At 49.2% G+C, this 18,418-nt stretch overlaps 5 protein-coding genes across 6 annotated transcripts; 3 read left to right on the top strand and 2 right to left on the bottom strand.

Moving 5' to 3' along the window:
• Window positions 1-278: 278 nt before the first annotated feature.
• Window positions 279-4,499, bottom strand: LOC136457260 (internal alternative NAD(P)H-ubiquinone oxidoreductase A1, mitochondrial-like). 2 transcript variants are annotated; one of them, XM_066457331.1, is made up of 8 exons: window positions 3,795-4,473; window positions 2,774-2,990; window positions 2,336-2,496; window positions 2,188-2,253; window positions 1,813-1,976; window positions 1,334-1,448; window positions 816-995; window positions 279-721 (listed from the first exon to the last, which is right to left on the bottom strand). In XM_066457331.1, exons 1-8 carry the CDS (start codon window positions 4,245-4,247, stop codon window positions 569-571), a joined length of 1,509 nt encoding a protein of 502 aa, XP_066313428.1. In that variant the 5' UTR covers window positions 4,248-4,473; the 3' UTR covers window positions 279-568. The 2 variants fall into 2 exon arrangements, with proteins under 2 accessions (XP_066313428.1, XP_066313429.1); XM_066457332.1 differs by lacking the exon at window positions 279-721 and adding an exon at window positions 1,208-1,242 and having other exon boundaries at window positions 821-995; window positions 1,274-1,448; window positions 3,795-4,499.
• A 277-nt stretch (window positions 4,500-4,776) lies between these two features.
• LOC136457261 (uncharacterized) lies at window positions 4,777-7,925 on the top strand. Its single transcript, XM_066457333.1, has 2 exons — window positions 4,777-6,268; window positions 7,447-7,925. Exons 1-2 carry the CDS (start codon window positions 4,853-4,855, stop codon window positions 7,663-7,665), a joined length of 1,635 nt encoding a protein of 544 aa, XP_066313430.1. The 5' UTR covers window positions 4,777-4,852; the 3' UTR covers window positions 7,666-7,925.
• A 240-nt stretch (window positions 7,926-8,165) lies between these two features.
• On the top strand, window positions 8,166-11,397 carry LOC136460100 (probable metal-nicotianamine transporter YSL18). The gene is made up of 6 exons (XM_066459932.1): window positions 8,166-8,965; window positions 9,093-9,259; window positions 9,355-9,452; window positions 9,548-9,682; window positions 9,772-9,961; window positions 10,048-11,397. The coding sequence occupies exons 1-6, from the start codon at window positions 8,566-8,568 to the stop codon at window positions 11,164-11,166; spliced, it is 2,109 nt and encodes a 702-aa protein (XP_066316029.1). The 5' UTR covers window positions 8,166-8,565; the 3' UTR covers window positions 11,167-11,397.
• Window positions 11,398-11,743: 346 nt separating this feature from the next.
• On the bottom strand, window positions 11,744-15,836 carry LOC136460099 (uncharacterized). Its single transcript, XM_066459931.1, has 4 exons — window positions 15,276-15,836; window positions 13,517-13,999; window positions 12,164-12,679; window positions 11,744-12,078 (listed from the first exon to the last, which is right to left on the bottom strand). The coding sequence occupies exons 1-4, from the start codon at window positions 15,792-15,794 to the stop codon at window positions 11,995-11,997; spliced, it is 1,602 nt and encodes a 533-aa protein (XP_066316028.1). The 5' UTR covers window positions 15,795-15,836; the 3' UTR covers window positions 11,744-11,994.
• Window positions 15,837-16,436: 600 nt separating this feature from the next.
• LOC136460098 (uncharacterized) lies at window positions 16,437-17,912 on the top strand. Its single transcript, XM_066459929.1, has one exon. The coding sequence runs from the start codon at window positions 16,621-16,623 to the stop codon at window positions 17,767-17,769; it is 1,149 nt and encodes a 382-aa protein (XP_066316026.1). The 5' UTR covers window positions 16,437-16,620; the 3' UTR covers window positions 17,770-17,912.
• The last annotated feature ends 506 nt before the right edge of the window (window positions 17,913-18,418 follow it).

Genomic DNA, 18,418 nt, shown 5'->3' with positions numbered 1-18,418 from the left:
TTGTGTGATCTATGAAATTATTTTAATTTTGAGGAGAGGAGAGGAGGTAACTGATACTCCTATTATCATACTAGCCTTCAGACTACCTTTGGTAGGCATAGCTATTTTTCAACAAACAGTTCATTGACAAGTTGAGACCAATCAACAACAGCAAAGACTGGGAATGGAGTTCAAACACTGATTTATTTAAAGATTGTGCTCTGGACTTTTTTAGTTTTTTTTCCCCTCTCGTCCAACAGCCTATTTACTGCCATGAAAATAGTCTATTTGACCAGAGATTCTTCCTCAAATCAAAACTCATATATTTGACAAGGATTACACGAGTATTCCCTCCGTTCCAAGTCCTTTAGACTTTTCTAAGAGTATTATACATTCACAGCACATGTAACTAACTGCGGCATCCTTGGATTTATTCATAATTTACCTGTGAATTACATTCACAGCTAATAGGGTCAGTGGTAGAAGAGGACCCAAAAAGAAAAGAGGGAGGGGTGTGTGGCAAGCAAGTGACCGTGGCGTGTAGCTCTACATCGATCTTATTTGTTGTTCGTACATCTACAAAGACACTCTAGATTCTACTTATGTCCCGGCCAAATAAGAGTGTGGTCAGCCAATTGATAGCCACATAGAACCTATTCCTCCAGCTAACAACACGGGTTAAGTATGCCGAGCGCCAGATGAACCAGCTTACAAATCCTGCAAGAGATATCCCTCTTGACTCCTGCCAATGGAGAAATAAATTTGTTTTAGTAAACCCATGATCAGCTAGTAAACTGTCAAAGCTTGCAAATAGAGAACATCTACCAATAACTGACCTTGCTCTGCCTCAGATCCACTAGAGCTTTGTATCTTCCAACAGTTGCCATGCTGCCTAGATGCTTGTACACAAAGGGTCGACCCAGATCTGCTTCAGTCTCAGAGTTTGCATGCCCTCCTCCAGCTTTCATGATATGATTGAGCAGGCTTGCCAGGTACTTGCCTTGTCGTTCCGCAACCTGCTCATGAGTAAAAGTAAAAGAGTTATCTTATTTAACAATTAACATCAACTCTTCTGAAACAAAATAAAGGAATCACAGAATCGCACAAGGGCGAGTGGAAAAAAATATCTTGCTCAACAACATTTCTTATGAATGTAAACAACTGTATCATATAAATAAGGAAATGGAACAGAAATATCTGCAACTCAATTTTTCATGTATATCCCTACATTTGTTTCCTCTCCAAATCTGTTTTTCCCAGTGCTTCAGAAACCAATGCAGGGTGGCCATACCGCCGTAGTCACATGCAAATGTTCTGTGACTGACTTGTACTGCAGCAAGAAGCATGAGACTACCTGAGCTAAAGCAGGGAGAACTTCCTTGCCGGTGCTCTCAAGAAATCCACTGCAGTCACCAATGGCATAAACATCCTGAACAGAAGGGACACGTAACCACTCATTGACACCGATCCTGTCAACATTGAAAAACCTTGTAAAGATCCTAGAGCAGGACAGTAATATGGCATCAGTATTTGCTACAAACACATTCCCTGTTCGCTTGGCTTATAAGCCGTACTTTTTCAGCTAACGAACAGTATTTCTCTCTCACAACAAATCAGCCAACAGTACTTTCAGCCATGGCTTATCAACCAAGCGAACAGGGCAAACCCACACAAACTACACAAGATAATTTGCGTGCGGATCATTTAACTTGCAGCCCGGTCAGTATATGATGGCACATAGATATATAGTTACTCATAAAAATGTGTGTACACAGACATACACATGGATAACTGACTCAATACATGATGCTCACAGACACAAAAGAATTATACCTTCCACCAGGTGACTTAGGAAATGGCAACGACTTAACGAATGGTGAAGCACCAACTCCGGTGGACCATACCAGTAAACCATAAGGAACTTCCTCTCCATTGTCAAGAATTATTTTGTTGGGCTGTACATCCTTAACAATTCCTTTCACAAGCCTGACACCTGACTGGTGGGTGAACATACACAAACAACTTATTTTTCAGATGCCAAATAATATGAGAAAGAACAGCATCCAAACCATTAGCAGATATATCACATCCATATGCTATGTGATTGTCAGTGTGCTATATTTGGAAATCTGCAGTTTCAAAACCTTGGTCTGTTGAAGCCTTGTAGGCAAAAGTGACATGACATTATGCAGAGAAGAAACTGTTAACCTTAATTAGTTGGTTTGTAGCATATTGCCTGAGTCGAACATCAAATGATGACAATATCTCATTGGCCTGAAATGATAAGACAAGTTAACTGATATCAGAGTGCTCAGTTAAAAAATAAGCGGTAAACTAGAAAAACAACATCACAAACCTCAATCAGGGTCACATGGATATAATCCTTCACATGCGAATAACGTTGTTTGACATCTCGTATAATAAAATCACTAAGTTCACCACTAAATTCTACCCCTGTTGGACCACCTCCAACAACAACACAGTGCAATAGTCTGCGCTTTTCTTCTTCTGAAATTCCTGTTTAGTCATATTGCATCAGTCTATCAGTGCTTTACAATACTCAAGTGGATATTTAGGTATGAGGAGACAAGATATTTTATGGGTTTTTATAGCCAACCAATTAAGTCCCACCTGGTTGTATTCTAGATTCTACTAGATCAGGCAATTATAAAATAGAACATCACTAATAAGAAAGTAAGAACAAGAAATAGTGTGTACTCATAGAAGTTTTGTTCCAGTGAGAGGTGGTTAGCACATGTAGTATGCCGAAAAAGTAAAGCTAAAGCAAGCATACCAGGGACATCAGACAACATCAGATTAAGGAGGAGCCGCCTCCGAATCTCTTGAGCATGGTGAACTTCGCGAAGAAAGATCGCATGGTCGGTAACACCATGTATCCCAAAAGTTGATGCGTCAGCTCCACAGGCAAAAACCAACTTGTCATAAGCAACCTTGAATTTCCATGGCTCCAAGGAATCTTTCTCACCATCTGTAACTGTTTCGCAATCAATCTAAATGAAAAAGGAGGTGAATAAATAGACAGAACAGAACTGCTGCAGATAGAAAAACAAATGTTGGGAGGCAAATGTCCATGTAGCATCACTGTATCAGTTAGACATGTAAATTTAATACATGGTATTTATCTATATACTAGACCAAAGTAGATGGTAACTTTGTAAAACATCATATCTTTGCGCAACTCTTTGAAGTGCATCAACCTTTGATCCAGAAAAATTCGGAAGCGAGTTAAGAAGCTATGCACACATTACTTAATGGTGCCAAATGAACTAGAACAATGATGAAGCATGTGCATAATGTGGATCATCATCTTCGCAGACATACAGGACATGATGAGTGGTGTCCCTGATGCATTGTAAATGTTTTTGGTTCAAGGGAAACGATCCAAGGCTTGCACGGTACAGAAAAAGATCCACACTAACCATAGTGTTGAACGAATCAGAACAAATAATTGATCTCGAACTTTGTACTTAAATGTTAAAAATGTGGCAAAAGGCCACTTTCTCTACAGACTGCTAGGCTGCTGAACATGTTCATGAATTCATGGTGTATAGATGAGTAAAGCTAAGATTCCTCCTTTTTCTCCAGACCTGTACCCAACTAACCCCAGATACACCACCAGTCACTGATCTACTGAAAAGGTAGAAAGCAGAGTACTAGCATAAATGCCCTTTTAGCATTTCTCCAAGAATCTGGGAACACTGAGACCCGCACACACATGTGTGAAAGCAACAGCAATTGGTAGCATCATCGACTCGCACGGTCACACCTAAGCGGGGAGGGGGCGGGGATCTCACAGTGTGGCCATCGGGGTCAACGCCGGTGCAACGGGCGAGGAGGAAGTAGGAGCCCGGCGACTTGGACACGGCGGGCTGGATGCGCGCGACCGGCTCGGCGACGGAGCGGAACTCGAGCGTGCCGACGCAGGTGGAGGCGAGCAGCGGCGTGAACACCATGTGGTTGCGCGGGGCGACGCAGACCACGTCGTAGCCTTTCGTGTCGAGGTCCTTCATGAGCCGAGACCCCGCCCACCCTGTCCCCAACACCACCACCCTGGCCTTCTCCCCCTTCGCCGTCGGCCCCAGTCCAGGGAACCCCTTCGCCGCTTCGTCCCGCGTACCCGCAGCCGCCGCAGCGGCGGTGGTGGAGAAGGGCGACCAAGGTTGTTGGTGGTGGCGGCGGTAAGCGAAAGCGCCCGGGCCCGCGCAGCCGCGGCGGGTGAGCGAGCGGAGCAGGGAGGAGGCGGCCATGTCTGGCGGGCGCAACCGCGCGAGAGATCAGAGATGTGAAGCGTGGTGACCACAGCGAGAAGTGAGGCGGTAACGAGCGCATTTCGTTGGACGCCGCCCGTGGCGTGTGGGTCGGCGGCCGGCCCGGTGGTCCCGTTCGATCCGCAAGCGGCAGGCCTGAGAGATCGGAGTGGCGTGGATGGCGCTGGCCGTCGGATCATCTCTTGACTGACCTGATCGGTCAGCTGCAGGGGCGGTCGTTCTAGATCGACCAAGGCGCTTTCGCCGCCGCGTTTGCGGTGAGCCGGTGAGCAGAATTGGCCGAGATCGCCCCCAAATCTCTGCGAGATTATCTGGAGACCGCCACGCGTCGCGAACCACATCCACCAGTGCCGTGCTCTGCCTCTCGGCCGCCACACGATCCCTCCCTCACCCGCGTAGGCGGCGTAGCCCTGCCCGGACCGCGTTCACCAACGCCGGTCTCCCACGCGCCCCCTACCCGCGTGCGGGCATCGTGCACCAGTTCCACGGCTCCACCCACTCAACAATCCCCGGTTGCCCCGGTCTCGGTCTCAGCCTCTCTCCCCATCCCCAATTCGCTTTCGCTCCGCCCCGGCCGCCGCACCATGGCCGCCTCGGCCTCCGCCTCCACCTCGCTCTTCTCGCCGTGCGCCGTTACCTCCAAACTCGGGGTAGGGCACGCGTCCTATGGCTCCGGACGCCGCGCCAACGTGCGCCGGCGCGGCCGCCTCTCGGTGGTGGCCGTACAGACGGGCCCGCAGAAACCGTCTCCGTCGTCGTCCCAGGCCGCCGCGGCGGAGGATGAGGCGGACGCGCTGCAGAAGCTTCTGAAGAGGGAGTACAAGTACGGGTTCGTCTCTGATTTCGAGTCCTTCTCCATCCCCAAGGGGCTGTCGGAGGCCACCGTCCGCCGCATCTCGGAGCTCAAGGCGGAGCCGGCGTGGATGCTGGACTTCCGCCTCGCCGCCTATCGCCGCTTCCTCACCATGGTCGAGCCCACCTGGAGCGACAACGAGTACGCGCCCGTGGACCTGCAGTCTATCTGCTACTACTCCGCGCCCAAAACCAAGCCCAAGCTCAATAGCCTCGACGAGGTCGACCCGGAGCTGCTCAAGACCTTCGACCGCCTCGGCATCCCGCTCACCGAGCAGAAGCGCCTCACCAATGTCGCCGTCGACGCCGTCATCGACTCCACCTCCATCGCCACCACCCACCGCGAGGCGCTTATGGCCAAGGGCGTCATCTTCTGTTCCATCTCCGAGGCCATCCGCGAGTACCCGGACCTTGTCAGGCGCTACCTCGGCAGCGTTGTACCGCCGGGCGACAACTACTATGCCGCCCTCAATTCAGCGGTGTTCAGCGACGGATCCTTCTGCTACGTGCCCAAGGACACGGTCTGCCCCATGGAAATCTCGACTTACTTCAGGATCAACGACAAGGAGACCGGCCAGTTTGAGAGGACTCTGATTGTGGCCGATGAGAGAAGCACGGTTAGCTATTTGGAAGGCTGCACTGCACCGGCATACGACTCGAATCAGCTCCACGCTGCTGTTGTGGAGCTTGTGTGTGAGGAGGGGGCAGAGATTAAGTACTCCACGGTGCAGAACTGGTACTCTGGTGATGAGGAGGGCAAAGGAGGCATTTATAACTTTGTGACAAAGAGGGGACGGTGCAAAGGGCGGGGTTCGAAGATTTCATGGACACAGGTTGAGACAGGATCTGCTATTACATGGAAGTACCCAAGCGTTGAGCTCGTCGGGGATGACAGTGTTGGAGAGTTCTACTCGGTTGCGCTTACAAAGGATTGCCAGCAAGCAGACACAGGGACGAAAATGATCCACAAGGGGAAGAATTCACGCAGCCGGATTATATCCAAGGGCATCTCTGCAGGGAAGTCAAGGAATTGCTACCGTGGCTTGGTCCTGATGAACTCCAGTGCGGAGAATTCTTATAATTCTTCACAGTGTGACTCATTGCTGATTGGGGATAATGCGGCTGCGAACACCTATCCCACCATTCAGGTAATTGACTCTTCCCTTCTGCACGGTTTGACATGCAAGGTTCAGTTACAGTGTCTAGACTGATATGACAAGCTTTCAGTGCTCTGTTATTCTACGTGTAAATAATTACCTTCCGTGCACATGTTATGAAGCATATAGACTCGGCTTAAAATTGGCACTTAGGAATAAAATCTGATGATTTGATTAATTCGAAGGTATAGCATGAACTAAATTGAATTTAATTATATTTCTACAAGGATTATGTTGACACATATTTACCATGTTAATGCTGCTGTCTTCTAAGATGGTACTTTACCTACTAGCAAACTGTTGATCTAGCCTTATAAGTTTGCAGCAGTAAGGGAAGAAGGGAAAGCTAGAAATGTTTGCATTTGTTGACGGAGAAACATAAACATTGCTTTGATGTTAAATTTAATAGGAAAATTGATGTTATATTATAAATGCTATATAATCAGGATATATTTATTTTGATGTTTGTATCTTAAATCATATTGTCTTCATAACTCCAGATTCTTTCTTTTATAAGGTAGACAGTGTGCAAACTTTGATATGACTCTTCAAAATCAAGGATTGTACTTGTGTGCTGTTGTAGTATACTTGATGACTTAATCGTTAGGATTTGATATACTTGATGACTTAATCATGAAGTATATGGTTTTCAGTTAGTACTTATCTAGCAGTGAAATACATGGCCATGAGTCCGTAGTCAGTAGCATCAAAGGCATCTACTTAAAGATTTGATGGCCAAATCTGTATTCAGTTGATTTAGTGTGAGATCTTAGTTATAGTATCTCTCTGATGTCACTTAAAAAAAGCAAGTGATAAAAAATATGTGGTTTTTGGAAAATGCATTTGCAACTGAGATGCATGGTTTGAACTTTGAAGTTTAGTGCTAAGGAAGGTTCAATCATCGTGGAGATGGAACACGATGCCTGCGTTATTTCTCTCATATCCTATGAATCTGCAATACTTGAGTAATTATATGTAATTTAATGGCAAACACAAGTTGTCTTGTCACTGGCAAGCTAGCGTTCTAATGAACCAAACACTCGGAACATGACATCCTCTAGTACCATTAGTCCTTGGATTTCATCCTAGCATGGATTCAGGGTCCATTCTGAACATAGTTTTTTTCCACCTTCTGCCTTATCAATGTGACAAAACTTTGTTGATAACAGGTGGGTTGCACTAGTGGCCGTGTTGAGCATGAGGCAAGCACTTCCAAAATCGGAGAGGATCAGCTATTTTATTTCCAGCAAAGAGGGGTAGATCATGAAAAGGCTGTTGCCGCCATGATTGGTGGATTCTGCAGATCTGTTTTCGAGCATCTTCCCTATGAGTTCGCACAGGAGGTGGACGCACTCATGAACCTGAAACTTGAGGGATCAGTTGGCTAATTTGTTGGCTCAGCGACTGCGTGACAGCCAGTTACCTAGAAAATCCATGTGTACAGCAGTACGAGAAGAATAAAGCGCACGATATATATACATTTCCTGGCTTGTTGTAATACTGAATGTTGATGGCCTATGGCAATTGGCAACGAAGATAGCAGTTGTGCCTGCTTGTCTTCTGTTTGCCCAGTTTTTGCTACTGCTGTAAGCGAGCTCACATGGCTTGCCTATACAAGAATGAAAATCAATGTGTTGGCGTTATAGTACTCCGGACTCGTACCATGCATCATTTCTGATCCCATTCTTGTTTTGGAGAGTCATTTGTGCCAACGGAAACAATGACTAGCGTTTACATGTATCATTTCGTGTCAGGCGATGGTATCAGGTATTTCGGGCTTTTAAATGTATCATTTCGTGTCAGGCGATGGTATCAGGTACTTAGGGCTTTTACAATTTACATGTATCATTTCGTGTCAGGCGATGGTATCAGGTATTTAGGTTAGTGAGAAATAAAAGGTTCTTGCCTCTTGGCGATAGATTAGGTATGTAGGTTAGTGAGAAATAAAACAAGTTAGTTTCAAAAGAAAGAAACAGAACAAATCGCGACACCTTTAATATCATGAAATCCTGCAGATACATATACAAGCACGATGTTCTTTTCATTCTACTAATAACAGAAACAAAAGCATAGCAAAACTGCGAGATTACCGTTTTGTCGAACTACTCTTCCAGAGCACTAGCGGCGAGAGTACCCATGTCGATCATTTAGGAGTGCTATACATCTCTGACACACCATTAGCTCGATGCCTCGATAATAATAGTAAGTGGACAAGCCAAAAGCACGCAACCAATCTGCCTCTCGTTGTTTCCAATCGTCCGAGCGAGCTGCACGGCCGTCGAACGTACATGCATTATTATCCGTCACCGGCTCGCACCGACAGCGAGGGAGCGCCACCGCCGCGAGGGTGGAGGATGGAGTCGGTCGGCGACCCGCGGGAGGGCCCGTCGACGGAGCGGGCGTTCGAGGTGAAGCCCATCCCGCCGTGGCCGGAGCAAGTGACGGGGCGTGCCCTGGCGGCGAGCCTCGCGCTGGGCGTGGCGCTCAGCGGCGTCATGATGAACCTGGTGTTCACGTCGGGGATCATCCCGTCGCTCAACATCTCGGCGGCCCTGCTGGGGTTCTTCCTCCTCAAGGCGTGGACGGGCCTGCTCGGCCAGATGGGCGTGCCGCACCGCCCCTTCACCCGCCAGGAGAACGCCGTCGTCCAGACCTGCGTCGTCGCCTGCGCCAGCATGACGTACAGCGGTACGCGCGATCTGGCTCCCCGTTCGTGATCTCGTCTCGTTCCTGTGTATGCACGGCGTTGCCATCGTCGCGCGGTCACTGGCGTCGCCATGCGTAACGTCGTCGATGCGCTGCGTGTAATCTGCAGGCGGGTTCGGATCGTATCTTCTCGGGATGGACCGGGAGACGGCGGAGAAGACTAGCACCGCGAACATCCCCGGTGCGAACATCAGCGAGCCGACGCTCGGACGGACGATGGCCTTCTTCTTCCTCGTCAGCTTCGTCGGCCTCCTCGTCATCGTGCCCATGAGGAAGGTACGTAGGCTCTGACCGACCACCAACCATCAGACGACGAGATCACCGCGTCCTGACGCCACGTCCCTCCGTCGTCCGATCCCACCGGTGAACAGACCATGATCATCCGCCACCGGCTGACGTTCCCGAGCGGCTCGGCCACGGCGCACCTCATCAACAGCTTCCACAACCCCCAGGGTGTCATGCAGGCAAAGTGAGTGGCAATGGCACAGGAATTGGTAGCCTGCTGGTGACATTCTTGGCGAGCTGATGAATAGATGTTGCTGCATCCGCTTCTGCTGATCACAGGAGGCAGGTGTCGCTCGTCGTCCGGTCGTGCCTGGGGAGCTTGCTCTGGTCCATCTTCCAGTGGTTCTACACCGGAGGACCCAACTGCGGCTTCACTTCGTTCCCGACGTTCGGGCTCACCGCGTACAAACACGGGTAAAGGGTCGGTCGGAAAAATCGATTCCATGAATTCACACATTTCATTTCAATTCAATTCATGGATGCACTATTTCTGATGCCTGCAGATTTTACATCAATATGAATGGCACTTACGTTGGTGTGGGGATGATCAGCCCTTACCTGATAAACATCTCGATGCTCGTCGGCTCCATCATCTCCTGGGGGATCATGTGGCCCTACCTCCAAACCAAAAAAGGCATCTGGTACGACGCCAATCTCCAGGAGACCAGCCTAAAGGGCCTCAACGGCTACAAGGTGCTGTGATTGGTAACCAAGAAAATTGCACATCTTCAACCGACCTACGTTATCTTGCATTCACGCTTGTGATTGTGATAGTACAGGTGTTTGGCGCGATAGCTATGATTCTCGGCGACGGCATCTTCCAGCTTATCGTGATCTCGCTGAGGACCATACACACCATGCGCCACCACCAGCTAGCCGCTGAGACGATCAGGTCCTTCTCCAACGTGGACTCCATGCCGCGGCCGGCGCTCAGCTTCGACGACCGCCGCAGGACGCAGGTGTTCCTCCGGGAGCACATACCCAGCACGTTCGCCATCGGCGGCTACGTCGTGCTGGCGGCGCTCTCCTCCGCCGCCATCCCGCTGATCTACAGGCAGGTGCGCTTCTACCACGTCGCCGCCGCGTACGCGTTCGCGCCGCTCCTGGCCTTCTGCAACGCCTACGGCACGGGCGTCGCCGAGACCAACTTCTCGGCGCAGTACAACAAGATGGTGATCCTGCTGTTCGCGTCGTGGATCGGGGCCAAGAACGGCGGCATCGTGGGGAGCCTCGTCATCTGCGGCGTCGTGTCGGCCGTCGTGTCCACCGCCTCCGACTTCATGTCCGACTTCAAGACCGGGTACCTCACCCTCACCTCGCCGCGGGCCACGCTCCTGAGCCAGGTGATCGGCACGGCCATGGGCTGCGTCGTCAACCCGCTCGTCTTCACCGTGTTCCACCACTTCTACGAGTCCAACGGCAAGAAGGCGGTGTACGAGGCGCCCATGGCCAAGGTGTACCGTGCCATCGCCGTGCTGGGCGCCGGGGACCACGAGCTGCCCGAACACTGCCTCGCCATCAGCGTCGCCTTGTTCGCGCTGGCGCTGGCCGTGAGTGCGGTCCGGGAGCTGGCCACGCACAACAAGTGGCCTGCGCAGCATTACATCCCGAGCGTCACCGGCATGGCCGTCTCGTTCCTGCTGGTCCCGGCCGTGTCCATCGACATGTGCGTGGGGAGCCTGATCCTCTTCATGTGGAACAGGACGGACAGGGAGGACGCGCAGGTGTTCGCGCCGGTGTTTGCGTCCGGGCTCATATGCGGGGACGGACTCTTCTCCATACCCTACGCGCTGCTCGCCAGGTACGACGTCACGCCGCCCATCTGCGTCAGGTTCATCGGCAGAGTGCAGAACAAGATGCTGGACACCTACATGGAGAAGACCGCAGCATCCCGATGAACGCCCGCCGCCCCGCCCTCTCAACATGCTTGGCCTGTATATTCTTTCCTGCTGTCAGGGTTTAGTCATAGCCTGTGTGTGAAGTAAAAAAGGTTTTGCAAGAAGAGATCGTTTTATGGAGAGTGACTGAGAGATTTTCTGTAATTTTTTGACAATTGTATTAAAAAGCTAACGTAGTACTATACTGTAATGAAAAGGAATCACCAACGACAGTTTTCTTAAAGAGCAATTCCAAGGAGCCATTCAATCAGCCTGTTCGCTGGTTGTTGGCTAGCTGATAAGCCTTGGCTGAAATCAAAGCGAACATGCTGAATGAATACTCTTTGCATATCTCTTCCTCTTCAACTTTTGTTCTCTTACTCTTCAACTCCTTTTTCTTTTCTTTTCTTCATAAAATATTCCTCCTCCATGCGGATGTCTTGCATTTCCTTACCTTTGTATGGCGTTGCCTATAAGGCGATATAAGTGGCCACGCCTCGCTTTACCACCTTGATAAACATGGTCATATATCATACGTATATGCAAACTTCCCATACTGCAAACATTATTGCCGCCAACATATACGCATTGTTTCATCGACCATTTAAACCAGCACAGTTCACAATAACCATTAGCAAGGAAACTCTTCCAGTTCTAATGGACAAGAACGAGCATGATACAAAAGATCAAATCATCTGTATATGGATTTGCTGGACTCCTACTTGTTAAAAAGACGATTCAGCCAGAAAAGAATAGGACGAGCGGAAATGCTCAGCAAAACTAGTCAGGGCATTGTTCATTGGCAGGGAGAACCGCTGTAGAAACACATTTGTACCACACACATGACATCTACATTGGAGACGAGAAACTGAACTGAATCCCAGTCTTTCCACGGTCGTGCTCAAACTGCTTCAGTATATGACAGTAGTTTATCTGTGAACACAAGACCGAGAGAATGGATCAGTTGCATCCATGATTATTTTATATAGGAAAGTTCGATAGGACCTAAAAAACATACCTCCACACGGAGAAGCTTAGTGGGTAAGATAATGCCAACACCAGCTGAGCTCCTAAATGTGCGCCCAAACTTGGAAAATGAGAAATTTCTGAACTCACCCTCGGACAACTTGGCAAGATTTCCAGCAGTTAGGAATGCATGGCCATGTATGCCAGCATCCTGGAATAACTTTAAGGGCAAATTAAAGGATAGATCAGCAAATGCAGAAACTGCAAAATCACCTCCCAAATAATCCCATCCTGGAGAGGCTGCAGATTCATCTGTAACAGATTCACTTGGGACAAATCTCCGTAGTTCTGTTGGCCCAACTCCTCTTGTTTTGAAACCCAGTAGAGAAGTTAAACTACCAAGACTGATTACTGGAGAAGAATGCCCTCCCAGGAAAAATCTATCTGGTACAGATGAAGGTGATTCCATAAACCCCCTCCCCAATGGTACAATCACCCCTGCTGAGATGCCAGCATTTAGGGCAGCATTGTAAAAGCCCAATGGAACAGCCCCACGAATATCAAACTCCTGGAAAAAAAAGGATTTCAGGTGACGATACTCAACGGTGCACAGCCCTACATGATTTCAGTAATTAAAGTTTAGAAGTAGATGTACATCATCTAAAATGCCAATAACCATCCATGCTTTAGACCCTTAGATCTTGTTGGGCAACTTTAGCCTTTATTTTATTGCATATATTAATTGACATGAGAATCTTTAACCATGCATAGTATCATATATGATTCATTAGAATTAATAGATTAAGTAAAAAACAATCAAACAGCATCCAACTTATTACAAAAACAATCTTATGGTTCATAGGCACTACTGAAAGATTGGATCTGTTGTCGAGAAACCAAAACTAGGAACATATCAGGATCAGTGACTAACTAGTAAGTGGTAAGAAATGGCTCTGTTAGGATATGGGGGTCTAAGTTTAATGATGCCCCCACCTCAAATCATCACACTAAAGGTTTGTTTCAGAATTAGAGTATTGGGTAATATAGCTAATTACAAATTTACAATTCTACATTGCCAGTCCAACTGAACCACATTAAATACTAGACTGCTTGCTCTTCTCCAAATCACAAAGTACTTATCAAGTGTGTTAGAGATCTCCATAGAGAAACTTGTATACTTTGATCTAAGAATGCGGTTTGATCAAACAGTAATGCTGGTATGAAAATGCAAAATACATTCTTTCAACTTCATGCTTTACTTCTCAGATAGCTCACTAGCAACAGTATAGAAAATAAACAGGACAAAGTGATACGTAGCAAAAATTCATAAACTGAAAAGCAAGGATACAAAGGATTAGACAAACTTTCAGAAATATAAATTAAAGAAGCTTGGTTCGGAAAGAACCTGGCGGAAGAATCTCAATCCTTTGCTGCCCCATAGACCACCAACTTGAGAAGTTGAGACAAATGCATATCCTTTGGTTGGCCTGAGATTGGAATCCCTTTGATCTATTGTATACGTATATCTTAATGCAGAAAGAAGGTTATGTCCTAACTGTCTTCTTATGGATTGTGATGCCTCTTGTGAAGGATCAGTCAAGGTACGCCAAGTCAGATTGTAAGACAAATCATGGTGCACGCCTGAAAGCAAACCAAAGGATAGGCCAACCAGGCGTTCCTTGTATGATGAGAATTTCAGCCAGTCATGAGACAACAGTGATGCCCGAGCAGTCAAGGGGGTTGGTATCGATCTAAATCTTGGCAAGGATACTCCAATGCCTATCTCTGATGACTGGTCCCACCCATATGCTCCCGAAGCATCCCAGATGTCGCCATAACCAAATATGTTCTTCCATCTGACTGATCCTTCAACTGTCCATGACCTTGCCTGAAGACAAAACCAAGCCTTTCAATCAATCCTTCAGCTGTTAGGTTGTCAATGGTACGAGCTCAATATGCTCAACTTTAGCATGGCATGCATAAAAGGCTTAATAAAAGTTAAAGAAAATAGGTTAGCTTGAAGTCAAAATGCCAGCTATATTGTTATGTTCAGAAGGGAATTGTGCTTATCAAAGTGAAGTTAAATAAAAGATGTTAGCTTGAAGACAAAATGCCAGCTATATTGTTATGTACGATTCAGAAGGGAATAGTGCCCGTAAGGTTATTTGGTCCTTTAAAATACCTACAATTTAAACCCTCAAGTTTATATTCAGTGGAGAGAAGTACAAAGAGTAGCATATAGTAACTAGTAAGCAACTTAACTGCAGGATTCTACAAAAGGATAGGATGAATATAAATCCTACTTTTGTAAAAGGAAAGGTGAATCTTTGCAAATAAATCCTAAATTTACAAAAACAGTTGAGATGCATCAAATCAACTCAGACCATTTAAAAAGAATTCTAACTGCAGTCAGGAATGCATGGTTTTTTTCTCTCTGAACATTACCATGTGGTTATTAATTGGAAAATCAAGCACAGCAGAAACATCATGAATCAGCAAAACAGATTCAACTTTTGAAGATCATAACGTTATCCAAATGACTACCGTATTATTGCAATGACCTTGATGTCGTAATCAGACACAACAAAAGCCTTCAAAATCTTTTCTGCTCAACTAAAAACTCATATACCTTCAATATGAACAACACATAAGCAGTGAGCACTGTGCAACAGTGGCTCTTGGCTGCCACAATCAAGTAGCTTAGTGGAGTGGCAGCCAATGGGCCTACTGCTAACCAACAGATCAGCCACCGTTGGAGTGGAGTGGCATATGGTCATGGACCTACCACTGCCAGGTATTGGATGGCAACATATCCAGTTCAAGCGTCATTGTTTTAGAACGCCATATAGTAATCATGGAAAGATGTAAGATGTACATAAAACAATAGCTGAAGCATGTGCATAGTACAGAATCCAAATCATAGATACCTGGGTTACATTTTTTTCGACTATTTTCTTCTCCAACCCATTACTAGCTGAAGAAAAGAGCTGAGCACACATTTTGCAAAATTTGAAGAATGTAATACCAGATTACATCTATAGGTAAACAATCAACAATGGCGCAATGCAATATCAAATTGTCTCTAAACAAAGTGTGATGCTCTTCATTTCATCTAATTCTTAGTGGCTACCCGTGCGCTTGGATATTTCCGAGAGTTCACTAACCTCCGGCTTGGAGAAGCAGCCGACGCTTCCATTGATGGGGTTAGCGACCTCGACGACTTCGATTACGACGTTAGTGGTGCCGGGCAGCTCGGGAGGGCCAGCATCCAGGAGGATGTGGACGGAGTCGAACACGTCGAGGCGCCTGAGCCGCGCGTTGGCGACGCTGGCGGTGCGCACCAGATCCTGCACGGTGGCGGCGGAGCGGATGAGCCCCACGACCTCCGCCTCGATGAGCGCGTCGCGGGTCTTGGTGTTGCCTTTGATGATAACGTCGTGGACGCGGATGCCAACGGGGTCTTCCGACAGCCGCCGGAACACCGCCTCCACCTTCTCTCTCGCCGCTGCTTCCGCCGCCTCCCCGTCCAGCTCCTCCTCTTCATCCTCGTACTCCACGTCAGTAGCATCCGCATTGGGTTCCCCGTGGTCAGGGTACGCGGATGCCTCGACGGATTCGCCCGCGGCCTCGTCGGGTACAGGGTTTGGGTCTTGATCGGCGGCAGAATCCGCCGCGACCGCCATGGCTGGGTGGGGTTTGAGGGGAACAGTACGATTGTGCGAAGGGATTCGTCCCTCGGCACTTCGGCAGTAGGATGGAATGCGGGTTTTAGGTTCTTGTGGCTCTATGCTACTAGAAGGCCCATTTGCATTTGCTTATGGGCCTCATCTATCGGATAACCTTTCGGCCCAGCATGGCCCGAAGTTCAGACCAGGCCTGTGATACGCACAAAATCAAGGATGGAAATGAAACTACCCTAAATAAAATAACCACCATTTTAGCAACTAAACTCTCTCCTGCCTCTAGCATAAACTTTGAATCTTTTCGTACATTTGTTTTTGGTTGAAATAGAGGATTCCGCTGAAAGTTGGAAATTTGGAATTCAAAGTTGCCACACAAAAATTAGGAGAAGGTTAAACATGACAGTCGTTGGAAGTTCAAACAACATAAGAGGAAAAAAAAAACAGTTTCAACAATTGTTCATACGGGAAGAGAAGGACTAGCGGGGAGACGGCACCACAGTCCACGAGGGCGCCGTGGGATCCAATTGGCACGATCGTCTCCTTCCTTTCGGTCGGCAACCTCCGCCATTAAGAAGCTCTCGAGCACAATCACGGGGAGTGAGCAAAGGAGCTCTGACACGCCACCATCCGCGACGCTACAGCCCAACCGCCCCTCTACTCTCCTACTTTTCGCAGAAAAGCTTGCGTCGGCGGTATCGGCTCAACGGCTTGGCTACAATCTTCGCGTGAACTTTAAACGTCCCTGGCCGCCGCCTAGCATATGCCGGCGACGCATGCTCACGCACAGTAGTTACAGTTCTGCTCCGTCTAGCCCGCGTCGTAATCCATGGATCATATCATCGCCAAGCGCACCACGGAGAGCGAGTGCAACAATGCCGACGGGCAGCCGCCACCGCTGCTCGACTCGCCGCTGCCCACGCCTCGCCGGTCGTGCACCTCTGTCGACGCGTTACGAACGCGCTGCCGCCGCGACGCGTCGCCGCTGCGGACGCAGGTGCCGTTCTCCTGGGAGAGCTCCCCGGGCGTGCCCAAGAACAGCGCGTGCAGCAGGGACGACATGCACAAGAAGGCGCAGGCGATGATGCCGCCGCCGAGGCCGCCTCCCGGGCGCCTGCTACAGCCGTACCTCGCCAGGAACTTGTACTACGGCAACACGAGCGAGGCGAGCAGCGACGACGACGACGACGACAGGTCCTTCTCCGACGCGCTGGACAAGATCTCCTCGCCCGAGCCGACCGGCTCGTTCGACCGGGTCACGTCGAAGCGCTTCGAGGACATCTTCGTCGGCCGCACCGCGAGCTTCGCCAAGGACCGGACCCGACACCCTGGCGCGGAAGCCACCGACTTGTCGGCCTCGGGCAGGCGTCCAAGACAACCGCGTCGGGGCAGCACGCGCCGCAGCCACGACGAGGACCGTGACCGTCGGTGGACGCCTAGGCTCCTCAACGACAACGTCCCCATGCAACTGATGCAACGGATCAAAATGGATGCAGACGCCGAGGAGATGACCCCAAGAGCCTGTGGCCTCATGGTGTTCTTCCCCTGGAGCGCAAAGCCGGCGGTCTGCGGGTTCAGGAGCCCGGTGGCGCAGCACGCGACGACGACTCGCGCCAGAGCCGAGGTGCCTTCACCTTCGCACAGTCGCAGGGTCACCACCACCCTGCGCGATGTCATCAAGGAAGATAGCCAAGCCGTTAGCAGCGACATGCCGCAGCCGCGTGGAGAAAAGAAGAGGGGCCGCGACCGCGACGACTTGCCGAGCCGTCGATGGGGCGTGTCGTCGTTGCTTGACACGAGCAAGAAGTACTGCACTGACGCCCGGAAGGCTCTGAGCAAGCTCTCCATCGGACTAGGAGCGGACGGCGGCAGCCCCAGGGTTAGCGGCGACAACAGGAGCGGCAAGCTGCACGGTGGCTTCTCATCAACGCCGGCGACGCCTGTAAAGCTGACGCAGCTGAAGGCTAACAGAAACTGAGGTGGCTTGAGTGCAGAAATTCTCTGCACATATAGGTATGCACATTCTATGATCTGATGTCCTGATAGATAAAATAAATAAAGAGTATACTGTATATTTAATTTGTGACGTCTGGTGAGTAATCCTATTACTGTTGGGGTAATGTGCAAAAACTGTCTTTTAGACTGTTATTAGTTATTATCCGATCATAAAAAATGTAAGGGGATACCTCGTTTCTTCGTCTCTTGTACAGTACATGATCATGGATATACTCATATCAAGGTGGTGGGCCAGAGCAGCTAGTTTTTGGCAAAACCACCCTTTATCGGGGACCAATACTAGGGTATCCGAAGAGGAGGAGCTAATAACCATCAACATTGATTTATCCGAGTAGTCAAGAGCGCGACTACAACTCCAACCGATCCCCAGGTGCGCAAGCTCCGCCTCGCCCGGCCTCTGGGGGCGAGCTCCGCCTCACCCGACACCGAGGCCGCGGGCTCTGCCTCATCCAACCTCTGAGGGCTGGCTCTGCCTCGCCCTACCTCTAAGGGCGGGCTCCGCCTCGCCCGACCCTTGGGTTTGCGCTCCGCCTCACCCAACCTCTGAGGGCGGGCTCCGCCTCGCCTAACAACGAGGCCGCGGGCTCTGCCTCGCCCGACCTCTAGGGGCG

This window comes from Miscanthus floridulus, chromosome 6 (assembly GCF_019320115.1).
Source record: "Miscanthus floridulus cultivar M001 chromosome 6, ASM1932011v1, whole genome shotgun sequence".
NCBI lineage: Eukaryota > Viridiplantae > Streptophyta > Magnoliopsida > Poales > Poaceae > Miscanthus > Miscanthus floridulus.
The sequence above is the reverse complement of the archived record's forward strand: the minus strand, read 5'-3'. Positions and strand labels throughout refer to the sequence as shown.

Bases quoted from the DNA above. Each gene is read 5' to 3' on its own strand.
- LOC136457260 (XM_066457331.1), bottom strand. From the start codon at position 4,247: ATGGCCGCCTCCTCCCTGCTCCGCTCGCTCACCCGCCGCGGCTGCGCG. The intron at 2,254-2,335 runs GTTTGTGATGTT...TTATCATTTCAG, and splicing joins TCCATGTGACCCTGATTGAG to GCCAATGAGATATTGTCATC. The intron at 1,977-2,187 runs GTTAACAGTTTC...TTCACCCACCAG, and splicing joins CTACAAACCAACTAATTAAG to TCAGGTGTCAGGCTTGTGAA.
- LOC136457261 (XM_066457333.1), top strand. From the start codon at position 4,853: ATGGCCGCCTCGGCCTCCGCCTCCACCTCGCTCTTCTCGCCGTGCGCC. The intron at 6,269-7,446 runs GTAATTGACTCT...TGTTGATAACAG, and splicing joins ACACCTATCCCACCATTCAG to GTGGGTTGCACTAGTGGCCG.
- LOC136460100 (XM_066459932.1), top strand. From the start codon at position 8,566: ATGCATTATTATCCGTCACCGGCTCGCACCGACAGCGAGGGAGCGCCA. The intron at 9,683-9,771 runs GTAAAGGGTCGG...TGATGCCTGCAG, and splicing joins CTCACCGCGTACAAACACGG to ATTTTACATCAATATGAATG. The intron at 9,962-10,047 runs GTGCTGTGATTG...GTGATAGTACAG, and splicing joins AGGGCCTCAACGGCTACAAG to GTGTTTGGCGCGATAGCTAT.
- LOC136460099 (XM_066459931.1), bottom strand. From the start codon at position 15,794: ATGGCGGTCGCGGCGGATTCTGCCGCCGATCAAGACCCAAACCCTGTA. The intron at 14,000-15,275 runs GTTAGTGAACTC...TTTTGTCTTCAG, and splicing joins GCTGCTTCTCCAAGCCGGAG to GCAAGGTCATGGACAGTTGA. The intron at 12,079-12,163 runs GTATGTTTTTTA...TTGTGTTCACAG, and splicing joins CTAAGCTTCTCCGTGTGGAG to ATAAACTACTGTCATATACT.
- LOC136460098 (XM_066459929.1), top strand. From the start codon at position 16,621: ATGGATCATATCATCGCCAAGCGCACCACGGAGAGCGAGTGCAACAAT.